Raw genomic sequence first — 19,595 nt, forward strand, 5'->3', positions numbered from 1 at the left:
TTATTTTATTAGAAATCGACAGAAATCAACTACATTTGTACCAGTGTTCCTTATATGCAATATGAAGCATCAAAATATTAAATTATCTTGTTAGGGATCATTCCTGTGGCCTGATGGGCAAGATGGTCATGATGGCCTCTCGGATGCGCTGTGCGTTGCCTGCCTGTGGTGCATGCACGCCTTCTTGGTCAGCCTCTAGCACTGGGAGGCAAGGACCACCAATGTTCCACTCGGGCAGATAGTTCTCCTTCTTTATTTCACATACGTTGTGAAGGATGCAACAAACCAAAATAATGTTAGACATTAGTCGGATGTCAACATCATTGCGCTTGGTAAGACATCTCCAACGTCCCTTCAAACGCCCAAATGCGTTCTCCACCACCATTCGCGCAGAGCTCAGGCGGTAGTTGAAGTGATGTTGTTCTCGGGTCAGTTGGCACACACACACACACACACACACACACACACACACACACACACACACACACACACACACACACACACACACACACACACACACACACACACACACACACACACACACACACTGTCTCATGCACACACACACTGTCTCACGCACACGCACACTGTCTCACACAGTCGCACACACATAGACCCTTGCTTACAGTGGTTTTAGATTATAGAAATTCCACACACCTGAACACAGACGGACAGAAAGGAACACACACACACGTTTAATTTACCAACAGGGGACTATTGGTTTTCATCAACCAAGTGTGGACTTCTATTTCTGGTCATTTAAAAAATACAAAAACATAATACAGAGTATAGTTTTAAGTTATTTTTTCATAATATAACTTCAAATGTGTATTTTTTTAAAGAAGTTGCCAAGAGGGTACTTGAATCCTTAAGCGATATTTACATATCTAAGAGGGGACTCCATTCACTGCAGCAGGGGAGCTGTCTGTGCCTATTGTTTCAGTGTTTGCCAACAGCAACTGTTGCTTCTGTCAGTCTTAACATTACAAGAGGGGACCTTCTAGTGAAATTGTGTATAAAAAAATGCTCTGGAATCTATCTTGAACAATAAATATATTCTATTGATGTGAATCACAGATCCCACAGTTGTCAGAAATGTTTCCTCAACATGTACAGTTAATTTTTTTTATAAAGCAAGCATATTGCGCACTCCCATGTTAATAATATAAAAAACTTGTAAACATCATTTTAAGATATATTTAGAACAGTTAAAAAATGTGATTAATTTGCGACAATGGACTATGGACAATCATGCGATTAATCACGATTAAATATTTTATTTATTTATTATTCATTATCTACTATAGAGACAGCACTAAACATTTTTTTCTAACCTAATGAAAACATAAATGTTGGAGTCTAAGTGTCGCTCCATACCATCTAACAGGGGACCAGTGTCATTTTGTACAGGCAATGAGGGGACTTCCAAGTGGGAACCATCTTTTCAGTTTAACAGCACTAAGTAAAAAAGAAATTACACATTACCCACAGTCCTTTCTTTGAAGGTCTGTATACTATTGTGCAGGCTCTGACATATGCTGTTGGTAACTCCGTCAAAAAGACAGATGATAGCTGTAAGGCAGTTCAAGTGCAGGGAACAGTGGTTGTTGATTGAACGGTGATAAATTGTGGTAGTTAAAACTGAAGTCATGTTATTGTGGAAAAAGCTAATTTAGAAAAAAACTGTCCCTTACATAAGTTCACATTCAAAGAACAAGACTATTTAGAAAAACATTTACTAAATGTAAAATACAGATTCATGGATTTGAACTGGTTATGTTCTTGGCATGTCTGCTCATTAACAAAAACTCATGTTGTTAGTGTCTAATGTAACAATCAATAATTCAAGATATCTTTTTATTGATTTTAGAAAATATAGATTTATTGTGGTCAGAATTTTAAATCCAGCATCAATCAGACAGTCAATGGTCTAAGACCCTGGGCAATGCCATTCAAAATTATATCACTACCCTTTGCTGTTGAATGAACAGTCACTTAAAAATAGCTCAGGTTTGTCAAAACGTATGTACGGATGAGGAACAGTCCTCCCATTAACACAAAACAAAGGAAGCCATCACATTGCATGATCTTCTTCTGAGGAAACTGTTGGCGGAAGTCATGCAGGTCCCTCTTCATTGCTTTGAGAAGCAGCACGCTTTTCACACATCCAAGGTCATTGCCTCCACAGTGAATCACAAGCACATCTGGAGCAATTCTTCCTTTAAGGCACTTGTGGAAGAAGGGAAGAAGGTCATCCCAACGCATGCCTCCCTTGCCAAACCACTGGATGTGGGCGGACACACCAAGATTGGTCCCAATGGTCTCTTTTGCTTGTTTTTCACCACGTCGAATGTAACTATCACCCACAATCCAGACCTGATAGAAAAGAAAATACCATGTTTATTGTGATAGCCATAGGATAGGAACATTGTACTTTTTAACTCATCTCTATATTAAGTGGGCATAACTTAACAAAACACCTGTGAAAGAGGGTGCCCACTTGATAACCCCAATGATATTCTGCTTACTGCTGTATTTACTGCTGTTAGTTGGGCTAGTTGTCTCGTGTTTTTCACCTTTGGTTGGTAGCCAGCATGCTTATACGGTTGGTTTGGACAGGGGCTTCTGAATGTGTTTTCCTTGGATTTTGGCACAAGGGATTATAACACCTGATCCTGTGTATTAATGAAATTGGGAAGAAAATCAAGATGTTGCAGTTGTATTCCTGAATCTACAAGATATGATTCCTATTAATCCAAGGTCAAGGTCAACGTCAATCCCATCACTTAACTTGGCTTTTCTAACACATAATACTTTTTAAACAAACAGTAACAATTTGCTTGCTCTTAGAAAAATAATTTTTACTTTTAGACATTCAAAAATATCGGGCAATAACATACGTTTCTCTTGTTGCGTGAATTTCCAGCTGAAATGTACTTGTTTTGGTCGAACAACATGAACTGACTTGAGTTTTCTGAAAATAAAGATAGAATAGGTAGGAGAGGAGATAGGAGAATGAGTGATGTTGGAAACTTGCTAAGCTTGGTACAATGAGATTTTCATGTGGCACTTTTAGAATAACTAGTGACTGACAGATTTAAATCTAGGTCAAATAGATTTTCTATGAAGATAAAAGGAATTCAGTATATTAAGACTAAAGACTAAAACTGGAGGCAGACCTGTCTGCAGTTGCATTGCCAGAGACAATTTGCATGACTGTGCCAGCATTAGTGAGCAATTATTGTCTGATCCTAAGAACCAATCACTGTCCAGATAGCTAGTCGAGATTGTAGTTGAGATATTCTGGCCATTTGAAAAAAGTAGACCACTTTTCCAGGAGACCACTTTTTTCTACATCGATAAGGCCAAGTGTAAGTTCCACATTTTTACAATTCACCATGTATTTCTTGGTTAATTAAATTTTTACTAAAACTATTTAGCAAAAATAAATTTCCCAAGTTATGTTATGTACACGGTAATGTTAGTTTGGACCCCGGATGCAGAGACAGAGGCAGTTCGGACAATCCAAGGTTTATTGTCAAAAAGGAACTCAAAAGATATCCAGCGAGGCAGGCGAAGACAGGAGCGGGTAGGCGTAGCTGGCGAAGGCACTGGAAAATGCTGCGGTCCGGTAGTTATCCAATGCCGAGGAATAGGCTACCGACGAAAAGATCACACTAACGTTAGTGATAACAAAAATCTGGTCAGAGTATCAATGTTCGATTTAAACTCGTCAGCCAAGGTACCGAATAAAACTGAATAATCTGAGGTCCAGGTGTGCCTCGTTGCGGTGCCCCGCCCAGCTAGCCACGCCCGGCACCTGTCTACATCCCAGTGCCTGTGGAGCAAATACAGGAACACACCCCGTACCAACAAAGACACAGGGGAAGAAGCACACCACCCCCGTGCACACACATAAATAACGTGACATTATCATGTCTTTCATTAATCTTTGATTCTAAATTATTTCAGAGAAACATGAGAGCCAGAAGAATGTCCTGAAAAGGAAGCCTTGCACTTCATTGCATCTGGAAAAGATAAAGACAATTTCCAGAAGAAATTAATCAATGTGGAGAAAGTTATGTTCTGAGATAAGACTGTTAAATTCTCTGTTCAATGTATTTGAACAGTCTGGGCATAGCATTATATGTATAACTATTATGAAATAGTTCAACAGAGTACTTTTACCTTTTGGTGAATATATTGATTTGTTAACTTGTCAGTGGTTAGATTCAAAGATCACTGCCACTCTTATATTTGTACACTAGATCGCAGCCTGGAGGCTTACAAAGTAAAACAAAACATAAACCTGATGCTCTTACGGTGTCTTTTATAGCAGTGGGCTGAGCAAGGTTAGCTGTTTCCCACTGCTTCAAGTCTCCATATTTAGCTAAGCTTACTAACATGCCGTCCCAATTTAAAATGTGTGTGTAGATTAATGGATGGCAATCTTGATCCATTCTTTGAAATGATGAATGCTCACTGACATAATACATAGTAAATAAACATGTGATGTATTATATATATGTAGATAGAGTAATTGTAAAGCAAGCCTTTTCTTAATCAGAACTGATAAGACAATCCATATCATCATGTGTTCCAATTTATGATGCTATTAGTGTTGGTTGTTCATGGTATGTTGTGACTGGTGTTAAACTTGTATGATACTTATACAATTTATGAATAAATAACTAAAACATTTTAATTATGTTTTTTCAGGTTATGGAGTTATTGCCACTAAGGACATTGAGGCTGGAGAATTCTTGCTTGAGTATGTTGGAAGACACACCACTGGCTTGGAAGGAGAGACTCTGTTGAAAGAGTACACGGCTGCAGATGCAGCCTTTTTGTATTTCTACTCCTTTGAAGGAAATACTTTTTGGTAAGGAAATTGAAATTATCACTTCTAACTACAGATGATTAAACTATGTTTAATAATATTTCTAAACTTTAAAATATGTATTTCTCTGTGCAGTGTTGATGGGACTAAAAGTACAGCAAGACTTGGAAGATTCATCAATGACAATCACATCAATCCAAATAGCAAAATTAAAATAGTAAGTAACACTGTCTTTGTCACCCTGTCTTGATTTTTGATTGTTTTAATTATTGCATGTAAACATTTACTGCTATACATCGTATAATTTGGAATTAACAATGAATGACCAACTGTAATTCAGATTTTTTTTGTTCATGCTTATCTGACCTACAGATATTGGATGAGCAGAAAAGCCCACATCTGTGTGCATTTGCAGTGAAAAAAATCAAATCAGGAGAAGAAGTTGTCTACGACTACAGAGACCCCAACTGTCAATGGGAGACATGTATGTTTAAACATTTTTCTACCCACCATTAATTTCAGGAATTTCCTTATTTAAGTTTGTGATGAGGATATTAAACATATGCTTTGTAAACTTGCATTAATACTTTTAAGTTACTTTTATTGTTGACACCTAAAATGTAGAGTGGCCTTTATTAGTGGAGCATAAAATAAGACTAATCTAATAATCTACCCAATCTTTTCAGTCAAGTTTACACCCGGTATTAAAATTTTACATATCATGGGAACGTTGCATATTTAAAATGATTGATTTAATGCCATACATGTCATTTGTTTCAGAAAACCAGTACTTCCTCCTGTGAGGAGCACACTCAAAAGGTAAAGATAGATTAAATTGTTTTTCTTTATATGCAATAAACTTAAACTTTTTGTGTTTTTGTGCATTTTCAAGGAATCTCGATGGAAGAAAGCATTTAAAAATCTTGACTCCAAGCCCGGCATGATGAAAATCGACAACCTTGTTTTCAACGTGGAAATGAAGATTGCAAATGGATGCAATGCTGCTGAGATTTTCCCAGGACTCTTTAAGAACCGCCTCATGGCAGTGAAACGAGTTGCCAAACATATTTCCAAAAAACAACTGGAAATGGCGTACTTCCTGTGTTCAGAAAATGTAAAGGCAGAACATCTTTTGCAACCAATTGCCGTGTTCACAGATGCTTATAGGGTTGTGAACGATAAACCGATGCGACCGGATATTCGATTCAACAAGTGAGCGATTCGGCTGCATCGGTAGCAGACTCCTCAATCGATGCGAATAATCCATGAATTCCTAGCTGAATCGGTTATAGAGTCATGGATCGGTTATCGCGAGACTTTGAATCGGTTGGCGGCATTACAACATGCGCCAGCGTCTCTAAAACAACGCGAGAGCTGAAGCTACCCACCAAACGCGGTAGCTGCCTAGCTGGTATTAGAACGAGTGATAAACAAGGGACAACACGGAAAATGGAGGAGGAGGAGAACGAAAGCGTCAGTCTGACCGAAGGTGATAATGGACCGAGAAAGATTTTCAGCGCTTCGGGGAGACAGAAATCCAAAGTGTGGAAAGTTTTTGGGTTTTATAAGAAGGAAGGGCAGCTCGACAGAAGCCATGCTATTTGTAAATTGTGTCGAGCATCGTTGACGTACACTGGCAGCACTACAAATCTCGACCAGCATGCAAAGAGGAAACACGGCGAAGAGTACGGTGAGTTAAAACCCCGTACCAACGAGCAGGAGTGTGCAGCAAGCAGTAGCACACAGCCAGGGAGCACCATTCCTAACTTATTCAGGCAATTTGGTCACAATTCAGCACGCACTAAAGAAATCACAGCGTCAATTACGCGTTTTATCGCCAAGGGATTATGTCCTTACAACATTGTTGAGTGGGAAGGCTTTCAGGATTTGATTCATACGTTAGAGCCCAGGTATAAGATACCGTCCCGAAATCATATGACCAACACGTGCATGCCAACGTTGTATGCCCAAGTTAAGAGCCATGTAGAAAAAGAGCTGGCAAATGCAGAGCGAGTGGCAATAACAACAGACGCTTGGACGTCATGTGCGACCGAGTCTTATATGACGATCACGGCCCACCACATCGCTCCGGATTGGAAGTTAAATGTTCATGTGTTACAGACCAGGGCATTCAAAGGATCCCACACTGGGAAGAATGTGGGTGCTCTGCTGAAGCAGGCATGTGCTGACTGGAACCTTCTTGATAAAGAGCCAGCCCTAGTAACTGACAATGCCACAAACATGATCTTAGCTGGGGCAGAAGCAGGGATGAGCCCTCACGTCATGTGCTTTGCACACACAATAAATCTGGCCACACAGAAAGCCTTTAAAGTGGACACAGTAGCAAGGATGCTGGGGAGGGTGAGGAGAGTGGTTGGCTTTTTTCACCGCAGTGTCAGGGCAGCAGAAATTTTACAAGACAAACAGAAACAACTGGCCTTGCCTATCCACAAACTCATCCAAGACGTGTCCACCCGGTGGAACAGTACCCAGAATATGCTTGAACGTGTACTGGAACAACAGCCTGCCATTTCTGCTGCACTTATGTCCAGGGATCTCAGAAGAGGAGAAGAGATTAACACTCTTAAGGACAAAGACTTTTGCGATATTGAAGACATTGTCAAGCTGATGGCGCCGGTCAAACTTGTGACCACCACCATGTGTGAAGACAAGCGGCCCACACTCTCAATGATTTCCCCTGTCAGAGCAAAGCTTAAAAAGAACTTTGAAGCATCAGATGAAGACTCGGTGGTGATCAAAGATATGAAACAAGCATTCAGAAATGACTTGGAGAAGCGCTACACCGGCCTGGATGATCTCTTCTACACTGCAGCAGCTCTGGACCCCCGGTTCAAATCTCTGCCCTTCCTGACGGACCATGATGCTGAGCGGACGTTCACAAGCATAACAGCAGAAGCTACATCCCTGCATAACAAGGTAAATCCCCCAACACAAAATCATTTACTCAACACAAAATACATATTACAATGCATTCTCAAGTCTACTGTCATTAGATTTATTCTGACTGCTGTTACTGTCTGTTTGTTGTTTTGTGTTTGTCTTTTATATTTTATTTCTAGGCAACAGGGGATCCAGTCCAGAGAGGTCCACTGCAGACAAATCCATGTCAGACTGAACCTGCCCTTGGAGATCTGGACATCAGCATTGATGCACCCCAGAACCAAGAAGAGCCAGATGGTTTGTGTATTTTATAACTTGTAATCAAGAAAGAGTTAAACTTATGCTGCAGCTATAAAATATTAGCATACAACAACAACAACAACACATTCAATATTATGAGAGAATCGGCATGTAAAGAAAAAGAGTTTAATAATGATGATGATGATAATACAACTTTTACATATGTGCACAAAAGTGTAATTCATTCTGAACATCAGGTGACAATAGATGAAATGGTAAAGTCAGGTACAAAAAAAGCACCACTGAGGCATGGCAAACAAAGTCTGTAATATACGGTTATTGTTTTCTATTTCAGATGATGACCCTCCTGTCAAAAAGAAGAAAATGTCAGCGTTGGACCAGCTGTTGGGAAAAGACTTTGAAGTGAGGATGGCAGCTACATCTGTAAGAGACAAGGCCAGTGAAGAAGTCAAGAGGTACAGAGAGCGTGATCCGTTGCCCCTGCAAAAAAACCCACTACAGTGGTGGAAAGAGCAGCAGGACTTGCCACTGCTGTCATCTCTCGCTAAAAGATACCTCTGCATCCCGGCCACCAGTGTGGCATCTGAACGTGTGTTCAGTACTGCGGGAGACATTGTTTCCACAAAACGTAGTCTGCTCAAACATGAGCATGTGGATCAGTTGATTTTCCTTAAAAAAAATCTGCCCTCCAAAAAAACAGAGGACAGTGATGATGAAAATGCATAGGCATAGTGTAAGTGAACTACTGCTTTTTGACCTGACACAGTAGTTTGATTTTTTTTTACATATGTATTTATTTTCTCTATTCTTTTACACAAAGCACTTGTCACTGTGCTCATTGTTGCCACATTTTGAGATGTGTTATAGGTGTGTAACTTGTTTACATTGTAATGTTGCACCTTTGTTACCTACCTCTAGTGTTCAAAACACTATGCTCAGGCTAAAATATTGAATCTTTGTTACCTACCTATAGTGTTCAAAACTATGCTCAGGCTAAAATATTGAATCTTTGTTACCTACCTCTAGTGTTCAAAACTATGCTCAGGCTGAAATATTGCACTTTGTTGTTACTTATCTGTGCCTCTTTTACCTCTGGAGTTCCCATCCAACAATTCAGCCAGACTTTTTTTGGTCCATGTCTAAAAATAAATACATTGACATGTGATTTTGTTGTTCTGTTTTTTTTGCCAGTGCCATAAAGCCACAATGCTTGGGGATTTGGAGTCTTGAATATTAACCGTCAAATCGAATCGTATCGTTCGGAATCGAATCGGTCTGTAATAAAAGGATATCGTTTTTGAATCGAATCGTAACCTGTGTATCTAGATGCATATCGAATCGTTTATCAGAGAGAGATGTGCAACCCTAGATGCTTACTTTGCCTATTTTGTCTCCCCTCTCTGTGAATACAGTCTCATGGAACTGATTGAAAACAAAGATTTTCCAGAGACAGAGCCTGACTGAGGAGCGAAGACTGGGAATCTGCCAGGAGTTACTGCTGGGACTTCAGGAACTCCACTCACATGGGATTTTGGATGAATTATCTTGTAACATACGTTCATTTAATAATGTCATGTTATAATTGTGTGGATGTTGTTGCAATTGGTATATGAATAGGGATTTTTTTTTTCAGATATCAACGACAAACTGTATATCACTGACTTTGGAGCAAGCAGAAAACTACATCTTGCACAAACCACATTGGTTTCTCAAATGGTTGGATAATTTTCTTGGTCCAGTTATGAGGATGTTGGAGGCATTCAATGCAAGTACAAGAAGGAATCAGATATCCAAGTAAGCTGGGCTTGAAAATATCGATTTAAATGTACATTATGATGGTATTTTCATCCATTATCCCCACACTCAATTATGCCATATTAAAATTGTTCTTCATGTTAATATTCATAGCATACTCATAATAATAATAATAACATTATTATTGATTGTGCACAGTTTGGCCAGTAAATTGCTAAAATGTATTTGCAAAGAAATGTCTTATTTAGATCATTATTTATAAAGAATCCATTACATTTTAGGTAGCAGGGTGCTTGGTGCATTATATCCTGACTGATGGGCAATATCCCTATCAAACCACAACACCCTACTCCAGTGACCCAGTGGGGCTATCTCAAAATGTGAGAAAAGGCAACTTCACTCTTCAATGTGAAGAAAGACTGATGAGCCAAAAGGGCATTATTTCAAGAATGCGGAGTAGAACATTTGAAGAACGTCCTACTATTGAAGAATGCCTTCAAGCTATCAAATGTAAGTGCACAGACAACCACTCCTTAATACTATGCATTAATTGTTCACATTAATAAAATATCGATGGATTGGAAAAGGTATCTTTTAATCACTTCTGTGAAAATAACAGACCCTATTATGTATTTACAGGTTTCACACGTCTGTCTAATTTCACTGGAACAACAAACACGTCTGGCCACAAGAATAAAAATGAAGTACTTTTTTTAAGAGGCTTTAGGTATTGTCAAGTTTATTTACTGTTTGAAAACAACGATTGTTCCTGTTTTGGGCTGTAAATTAACATGTGTCTGGAAGGTGGAAGGTGGAAGCACACAGACACTACGCTTCGATTTCACCCAAGGCTGAATTAAAAGTACATGTTTTTCTAAATGTGGGTCATCAACGAGGTTGTAAAGTAGTAACTTCGGGCACATCTGTCAAAATAAAAAAAAAATTCTCCTGACGCGTTTACGATCTTCATTCATTCATTGCGCCGCGGCGGGGAATGTATACAGACGGGCGGCTCCGGCGGGAGAAAGATCTTTTCAGATCTTTTCAGTAGACAGCTGTCAACTAACTTCGGGTCGGCGATTTATTTAAAAAGCTGGTGCAGAAGATGGAGGAAGCCGGTGTCGTGCCAATGTAGTTACCCCCTATAAGGAGTGTATCATCATCAACATGCATTCAGTACACACGCTTCGATTTAACCCAAGGCTGAATTAAAAGTACATGTTTTTCAAAATGTTGCTCATTAACAAGGTTGTAAAATAACTACAATCTTTATTCTGTCATTGCTCCGCGGCCGAACTGACGGGGTATTCTCTGATATTATGAATCTTACAGAATGCGTCGGGTTCTCCGACTCTCTGGTACTTCCACAACAAGTAAAGACTCCTGGTTTATCTTGCCCATGGGGAAAAGGAATTGGCGGAAATTAAGTTTGGCTTTGACTCTCTGAAGTCCAGATTGAAAAGCGACATGGAGGAGAAAGCGATGTTTCAGCAGACACCTGTCAGTTCACTTCGGGTCCATATAATTTCTCCGACGCTCCATTGTTCCTCTCGGTCGTATGCGGACTGCTCCGCCGGCAGAGCAGCCGGAGGAGTCGGCATACGACCAAGAGGTCGCAACAATGGAGCGTCTGATAAGAAGAATTACTGCCTTTACTGTGAGAAGCCGTTTGCGAAGATTACAAGACATCTGAAGCAAAAGCACGCTGATAAGCAGTGTTGGGCAAGTTACTCTAAAAAAGTAATTAGTTACTAGTAGTACTAGTTAGTACTAGTACTAGTTACTTCCCCCAGAAAGTAACTAAAGTAGTAACTGAGTTACAAACTCTAACTCTACTTTGGAAAGTAACTGTTACTATTGCGTTACTTTCAAATAATTTTTAAATACTGATGTGTCAAATAATTTGGACCCCATCTCCAACCCTCTTCGAAAGAACTTAAAAAAACATGTGTTCAATTATTTATGATAAATCAGAGTATTATAATGAAATGAATACTCAATACATTACAAACAGAAATCCACAGTGCTCAAATCTAAACAATTTTAACATTGCTGTGGGAATGTGAGACTACACAATATATCTTTTGGAACTTGATGACGACGTGGACAGGTACTTGACTCCAGGGCATAATGTGCATTTCACGCTTTCACTTGTCCCCTTAATTTCTTGGAGGGAAAAGTAATGGCTATATTTCCATTTAAAGAAAGCTGCTTTTGGACTACTTGGGCTCGCCATCTCTTTCTAGCTGATTCACATTAACATCTTGTGTAGTCGACCACTCTCTCGTAGCCAGGCCCGGCGATTGCCATAGGCGAACTAGGCGACCGCCTAGGGCGGCAAAATGTGTTGGGGGCGCCCAAATGAAACACGTCTATTAAACATGAACATCCTAGGGCGCCCCCCCCGTCAACAATCCCGATCACGCGCCCTCCCGTCAACAACCCCGATCGCGCGCCCTCCCGTCAACAACCCTGATCGCCGCCCCCCCCCCATCCCCGTCAACAATCCCGAACGCGCCCCCCGTCAACAATCCCAATCGCGTGCCCTCCCGTCAACAACCCCCCGATCCCCCCCCCCCCCCCCCCCCCGTCTACAATCAAGTCAAGTACAATCAATCAAGTAATCAATTCGATTACTCATCTTTAAAAAAGAAAAAAGTAACGGCGTTACTAACGCCGGTACTTATAACGCCGTTATTCCCATCACTGCTGATAAGGTTGAAGTAGCTAAGGCATTTGCACACAGGCAAGGTTCCACCATGCACCGTCTTCGGCTGGAGAAAATACGAAATATGGGGAATTACCACCATAACTGTTCAGTGCTATCCTCTGGGAATGGACTAATAATACCAAAAAGACAAGCAACCTATCTATCCACAGCAACAGACTATCTGCCTTGTTTTGCTTCGTTATGTATGTCAGAACTGACCTCTGTATGTCAGAACTGACCTCTGGAGACATAAGCGTTGCAAACTGCAAGTGAAAAATGATGGACTGGTGAAAAGAAAAGTTCAGGCAAGTTCTTCCCTGATGTTGCCCTTGGACACAACATGGACACAACACCCTTGGACACAGACATCAGGAACAAGATGAGGGAACTTGCCAGATTTGTTTTGTCGGCTCGAAAAATTGACAAAGACGTTATCTTTTTGAAGGACTTGATCAACCACGGAAAGTTCAACACAGTACTTGAGGCTGTAAAAAATATGACTGGGTTTGATGCATTAACAAACAGATTCTCAGTTCCCTCAACAGCACTGAAACTGCGCCACTCCCTTGTGAAGGTGTTATTGTGGTATTAAGGTATGTTATTAAGGTATATTGTGCAAGGAGAGGCTCTGCGTCAAGAGGACAATGCCTTAAAGGGAAGGGCGGAACAGATCATCAAATTAATTGAACTAGAATGGACAACACGTGTCATCCAACGCACTGAAAACCCTGTACCAGAAGAAATGGTCCCAAACGTTGCCTCTATCAGAAGACATCAAAAAGCTCCAGGATCATTTAAAATCCCTTGAAAAACAAGAGATGAGGTTGGAATTTCCCCAAGCAACCCTTACATTTTTGCCCGCCCATATTATGGATCTCTGGAGAACATTCGTGGATGTGACAGCTTAAAGCAATATGCCGAAAGCTGTGGAGCTCAACATCCAGAAAACATCACATCAACAAAACTACGCAAGCATGTAGCAACAGTGTCACAGCTCCTGAACCTTCAAGCTCACAAACTTGACCTACTAGCAACATTCATGGGTCATGATATTGAGCAGGGTTGCCGCGGATCTTGAAAAGTCAGTGTTTCCCACAGGATTTTGAGAGACTATGGTGGGTGTATCTCGGACCCTCTAGGGGTGTCCGGGGGCATGCTCCCCCGGAAGATTTTTTTTTACATTTTAAAGTTAAATGCATCAATCTGGTGCACTTTGAAAGCAAAATTAAGAGGCTAGATCTATGACGACCTGTGTGCTCTTGTAAACAATTTAATCATAAACACATTGGTTGTATAGATACGAATGGTGAAAACACAAAATCAACTAGAGCATATATCTGAGCCATCAAAGAAATTAAGCAAACGTGGTTAACTGTGTTGAACCAGTTTATTTTTTAGAAAATAAAATAATAAATAATTAATCCCATCATCCCTATTTACAAACTTTGCACCCCGAATTCGGACATTTGATCTTCCTGGGCTTTAAGAAAAACAGCTCTAATGCCCTTTGGTAATTAAATGACTAGGGCTGGGCGATATGGCTGAAAACTGTATCACAATATAAGTGTTTCATATCTGTCGATAGATAATTATTGATAAAAACATTTTTTAAAGGACCAGGAGAAAAATATAGACGTTAACAGTTTTATTTTAAACTTAACCTTCCCCTGATTGTAGGCAGACAGGGAAAAGGAATGTCAACACAACCATGGAAAACTCAAATAAATATAAATATAAGTCTGAATGAAAATGAACATCACAATGAAAACTTAACAATTATCAATTAAAAAGTGCTCAAAAACATGTGCTACAAAAAAGTGTTCTAAAAACATTTGCAGTGTTAAATGGTTAAATGTAAACATGAGATCATGAGATCACTATTGCATTACTTGGTTGGTGGATTAAAGCTTATCTTCAACCTAGAACATGGAACATATGGATGTCATTGTTGTTGGGACATGGAAATATTTCCAGAAATTTCCATTTCTAGTACTGTCATGAACCATCATCCATGTTGTTAAGATCGCTAGTTAGCCTGTTCGCTAACCAGCGATTAGATTTGTTGTTATGCTTGCTATCCATGTTATAACAAAAATGCCTACATTAAACAGAATAATGATAATGCCATCAACGGGGGAAATGGGACATGGAGATATGTCCAGTACTGTCATGAACCTGCTAATTTACAGCAGTTTCTTGACATTAAGTACAAATACTTGTACCATTATTAAACACGGAGAGCGGTTTGCACTGTTTGATTCTCATTCATGTACTCCTGAAGGCATTGTAACCCATAATGGTAAGAGCAATCTGCGTTTCCACAAAAGCTTTGACGACATGTATCGTCTACACATTATAAAACAAGCCATTTCTTTGGGTGCACTTGGCAAGCCTTATGAAGTCACTGGAGTACAAGCAAGCATACAAACTACATTGCCCAGCAGAACCTACAAGCCTGAACCAATTACAATTGCACTAGTGAAGGAGCATACTGCCAATACGACTATGAGCCAGAATGATACAGAAACAGATGTTATAGTTGGCGATATTACAGTTCCGTCATTGGTCTTCAAACCTTTAACTCCCGCGAAGCAAAGTGTTTTGTGTGCAAAACTGGATCTCGCTAATGTTCATATGAGCAATGACTACAAAGAAGCATGTACTGACATGAACGAGCCATGCAAAACCAAGACGATTAAAGGAGACGGTAATTGCTTCTTCAGAAGTTTAGCATTTGCTGTATGTGGAAATGAAAATGCACACTTGAAAATGCACAGATGTGTGGTTAAACATTTACAAGCAAACAGTGCTGATTTCTTACAGTATTTGAGAGATGAATACACTTCTGTTCAACAGTATATAAAGTCATCTCGAATTATGTACAGCAATGTTTGGGCAACAGAGATGGAAATTATGACAGCAGCTGATTTTTTGAAAACCGACATTTATATATACAATGCTGATCGATGGAACATCTACAAAAGTCTATCTGGTACATGTGATGGTGGAAGTATATTTTTGAATCATTGCAATGCAAACCATTATGAAGTTGTAACGTGTGTCAAAGTAAAAGACAAATCAAATACTTGTGCATCCCATTGTCAATCAGAAAATCCCCCAGTAAACATGCAGTTGCGTGGTCGAACAATGCCTGACATGCCGATTTACACCAAAGCAGATGTGGAAAGAATAGAATACGCTACAGATGTGAATAAAAGACAACAAAAGAAAATGTTGACAACCAACAACTATGCCAACCCTGATTTAAAAAAATGTTGCATTCAGTCTATGTGTGAAAAGTATAACGATGATCAGTCTTACAGAAATGCTGTGCGATCACGTAGTAAACGCAAGTATGGAAATGATGTTGAATTTCAAACGAGCGTAAAACAATACAGTCAAGAGAAATACAGGGATGATGTTGAATTTCAAACAAGCATAAAACAATACAGTCAAGAGAAATACAGGGATGATGTTGAATTTCAAACGCGCGTAAAACAATACAGTCAAGAGAAATACAGGGATGATGTTGAATTTCAAACAAGCATAAAACAAGACAGTCAAGAGAAATACAGGGATGATGTTGAATTTCAAACGCGCGTAAAACAATACGCGCGTATTGTTTAAAACAATTTAAACACACGTTTACTCAATGCCGACGGCAGGTTTGCAAAGAACACCGATTATATATTTTACGCTCAATACATATCTGAAGTCCAACAAGTTCTGAGTAATGTATCCATAGCAATGAGAAAAGGCACAAGCAAAAACCTTGATAACGCAGTATCTGGCATGCTAACCAATCCAGAATCTTTGAAAAAGGTATTGCAATGTGACGATGGCTACAAGTTTTTGAAACCTATTCGTGGCACTCCACCTTTCTGGCAAAACTCACAAAAAGATTTGTTTGCAATGATAAGACAACTTGGCATTCCAACATGGTTTCGTTCATTTTCATCTGCTGATATGTGCTGGCCAGAAATGATGAATACACTATTCAGAATATTCTCATTCAGCAAGGAAAAGATGTAAACACAGAAGAATTAACTTGGTCTGAAAAATGTGCGCTGTTGAAACACAATCCTGTTACAGCCGCAAGAATGTTTGACTTCAGATGGCATAGTTTTCTAAAAGAAGTTATAATGTCTAAAGCTGCACCAATTGGGCCAGTTGTTGAATATTTTTACATAATTAAATTTCAGAACCGGGGTTCACCCCATTGCCATTGTTCATTCTGGATTGATCAAGCACCACAAATTGATAAAAATGCTGATGCCGAAGTTGTGCAATTTATTGACCGATATGTGACTTGTGCTTTACCATCGCCTGAGGATACAGAGCTGTATGATATTGTAAACACTGTACAAAAACATAGCAGTAGACATTCTAAGACTTGCAGAAAAAAGAACACTGTATGCCGGTTTAACTTCCCACGCCCACCAAGTTGTCGTACGTATGTTACCCGACCTGTGGCAGCCATAAATGCATCGATGAAATCGAGCACAAAAATTGACAAAAGTACAATGACCACTGATGTAGACACAGAAAGCGAAAAGCCAAATCGTACTCCATCTGAACATGATATACTAAGAGAGTTTATGACGCGAGACAAAGCAGGCCAAGTGTTAAAACGAGTCAGAGAAAGTGTAATAGATCCTACTCAGGAATTTGCCTCTACAGAAGAGTTATTCAAATCCATTGACGTTTCCCAAATGCAGTTTGAAATCGCAAACGAGAAGCTGACCAATAAAACGCATGTCTTGTTGAGGCGCAAACCCGATGGTATTTGGATTAACCAATACAACAAAGATTTGCTAAGAGCTTGGAACGCTAACATGGATATACAATATGTTGTTGATGCATACACGTGTGGTATACATAATTTCCTATATTTCCAAAGCTGAGCGAGAAATGGGCTTACTACTCGACCGCGCACAAAAAGAAGCAAAAGCTGGCAACATTGACGCTAAGGAGTCGTTCAAAAAACTCAGTTGTGTATACCTTCATAACAGAGAGGTTTCAGCGCAGGAAGCGGTGTACAGACTTATTGGAAAGTTGTCTACATCTTTTGTGTGCACCTTTAACCGTCTTATTCATTATTCCGTCTGTTTTAGCGTGTTGCGGTGACTGCGACTGGCGGCCTGGCATGTTGCAGTGTCCTGGACTCCCCTTATGATTACCCGGCCAGCACCCCATCACCATTCATTATTTGTACAACATTTACTTTCATTAACTAAATTATTATGATTTACTAATAAAAATTGATTGAATGTAAAGTGTGTAACACGTTCTTTAATCATTTGGACCAGTATATAATGCTTCAGAATATAATTTCTTAACATAATATATAACAATGTTGGTAGTAGATGAATGATGGAAGATGACGCTGCAGAGACAGGTAGTATAGCGTGACCACTCGGGAGCACTGGATTGCCATCACAGGAATCGATTGGATTATCTAATCTCTTCTAAACTATAGTAGGCTCAATGTTGCTACACACAACATATAGGCCAATATACATTCTACAAACAAAGTCCTATTCAACACACCCCGATTGTATTTATATTTTTGGTTATAAAATAAAGACAAATGTACTTTACTCAACTTTTAAGTACACCAACACCTAAACCAATTGGCTCTTTTCTCCTCTCATTAGAACCTTTAAAGGGGTCCTATTATGCTTTTCCGTTTTTTCCTTCTCCTATTGCTCTTTACATTTGTTTTTGGGTATATAAATGGTTGGCAAAGTTACAATACTACAAAGTTGCCACAAGGGGGAGTAAATGACAACCGCAAATCACAGTTACTGAGCTGCCTAGAAACGGCTGCCTAGAAAGGAAAAACGGATTCCTGTGATGGCACTGGATTGCCATCACAGGAATCGATTGGATTATCTAATCTCTTCTAAACTATAGTAGGCTCAATGTTGCTACACACAACATATAGGCCAATATACATTCTACAAACAAAGTCCTATTCAACACACCCCGATTGTATTTATATTTTTGGTTATAAAATAAAGACAAATGTACTTTACTCAACTTTTAAGTACACCAACACCTAAACCAATTGGCTCTTTTCTCCTCTCATTAGAACCTTTAAAGGGGTCCTATTATGCTTTTCCGTTTTTTCCTTCTCCTATTGCTCTTTACATTTGTTTTTGGGTATATAAATGGTTGGCAAAGTTACAATACTACAAAGTTGCCACAAGGGGGAGTAAATGACAACCGCAAATCACAGTTACTGAGCTGCCTAGAAACGGCTAGTTGGGATTTCATCTGATTTTCATCTACATAAGGTTGTACTTTTGCTGTGAGTCAATGGTAGAGCGTCATCAGATGATTCACAATCAGTCAGAAGCAGAACAGTTTGATTTTGCTACTCATCAAGTAAAGTTTTGGTTAACAATGGTTAATAATACATTTTATTTATATTATCAAACAAATGATCTCAAAGTGCTAACACATGATCTCAAAGTTAGGTGTTTTCTTTGTTGTGAAGGGAAGCTTCTTTAACAAATAAGAGGGCAACTTTTGTTGACATTTTTGTAGGCATGGGCATCAATATCCCCCAGGATCAAATAAATCTGAAAGTGAATCATAATTGCACCATATGCTTTTTAGTCGACCACAAATTAACCACAGACGCTCCTGTTCCAAACGAATCAACCAATCGTGAAGCAGTCCCAATTACCAAAACCTGATAAATATCTCCTCCCAGTTCATTGTCTTTCTCTTGCATTCATCATACATCCATCAAAACCCAGCACTGCAAGATCCCATGATGCACGCTGCTTCATCTTCTGTGAGTAGATTTTCTCAACTTCAATTGTGGTGACTTAAACAATTTTGACTGCTTTCTCCCAAACAGTGTTTGTTTCAATCTGCCAGTCATTGTCTTGATTTTTGCTTTTGTAAACTATGATGCATATCCAAGCGTACTGATCTGTGTGGGTTAATGCAGCCTCCAGCTTCATGTGATTATCAAAGCATAGGATCCAACTGAAGCATGGCAGCCAACAGTTTGTTCAATACTTGAGGCATTGAAGCTACTATGTGCCTCTAACCCCTTGACTCCATCAGACTTTCTGCTTAACTTGCCTTTCTTACTTGACTACTTTTAATCTT

The 19,595-nt window shown here is 39.5% G+C and overlaps 1 protein-coding gene and 1 pseudogene across 2 annotated transcripts; both read left to right on the forward strand.

The window, feature by feature from the left end:
* Positions 1-3,978: 3,978 nt before the first annotated feature.
* Positions 3,979-18,983, forward strand: LOC311366813 (putative serine/threonine-protein kinase irlC; annotated as a pseudogene). Its single transcript has 10 exons — positions 3,979-4,079; positions 4,720-4,882; positions 4,976-5,057; positions 5,213-5,324; positions 5,629-5,639; positions 5,733-6,052; positions 9,352-9,549; positions 9,636-9,796; positions 10,039-10,267; positions 18,970-18,983. The product of its transcript is annotated as a putative serine/threonine-protein kinase irlC (transcript).
* Positions 6,266-9,029, forward strand: LOC311367102 (E3 SUMO-protein ligase ZBED1-like). Its single transcript, XM_084485930.1, has 3 exons — positions 6,266-7,777; positions 7,921-8,038; positions 8,337-9,029. Exons 1-3 carry the CDS (start codon positions 6,290-6,292, stop codon positions 8,726-8,728), a joined length of 1,998 nt encoding a protein of 665 aa, XP_084342056.1. The 5' UTR covers positions 6,266-6,289; the 3' UTR covers positions 8,729-9,029.
* Positions 18,984-19,595: the final 612 nt, after the last annotated feature.

This window comes from Micromesistius poutassou, assembly GCF_964030765.1.
Source record: "Micromesistius poutassou genome assembly, chromosome: 21".
Taxonomy (NCBI): Eukaryota; Metazoa; Chordata; class Actinopteri; order Gadiformes; family Gadidae; genus Micromesistius; species Micromesistius poutassou.

Excerpts from the sequence above, each read along its gene's own strand:
- LOC311367102 (XM_084485930.1), top strand. The coding sequence starts at position 6,290 with ATGGAGGAGGAGGAGAACGAAAGCGTCAGTCTGACCGAAGGTGATAAT. Across the intron at positions 7,778-7,920 it reads CTACATCCCTGCATAACAAG|GCAACAGGGGATCCAGTCCA; the intron begins GTAAATCCCCCA and ends TTTTATTTCTAG. Across the intron at positions 8,039-8,336 it reads GAACCAAGAAGAGCCAGATG|ATGATGACCCTCCTGTCAAA; the intron begins GTTTGTGTATTT and ends TTTCTATTTCAG.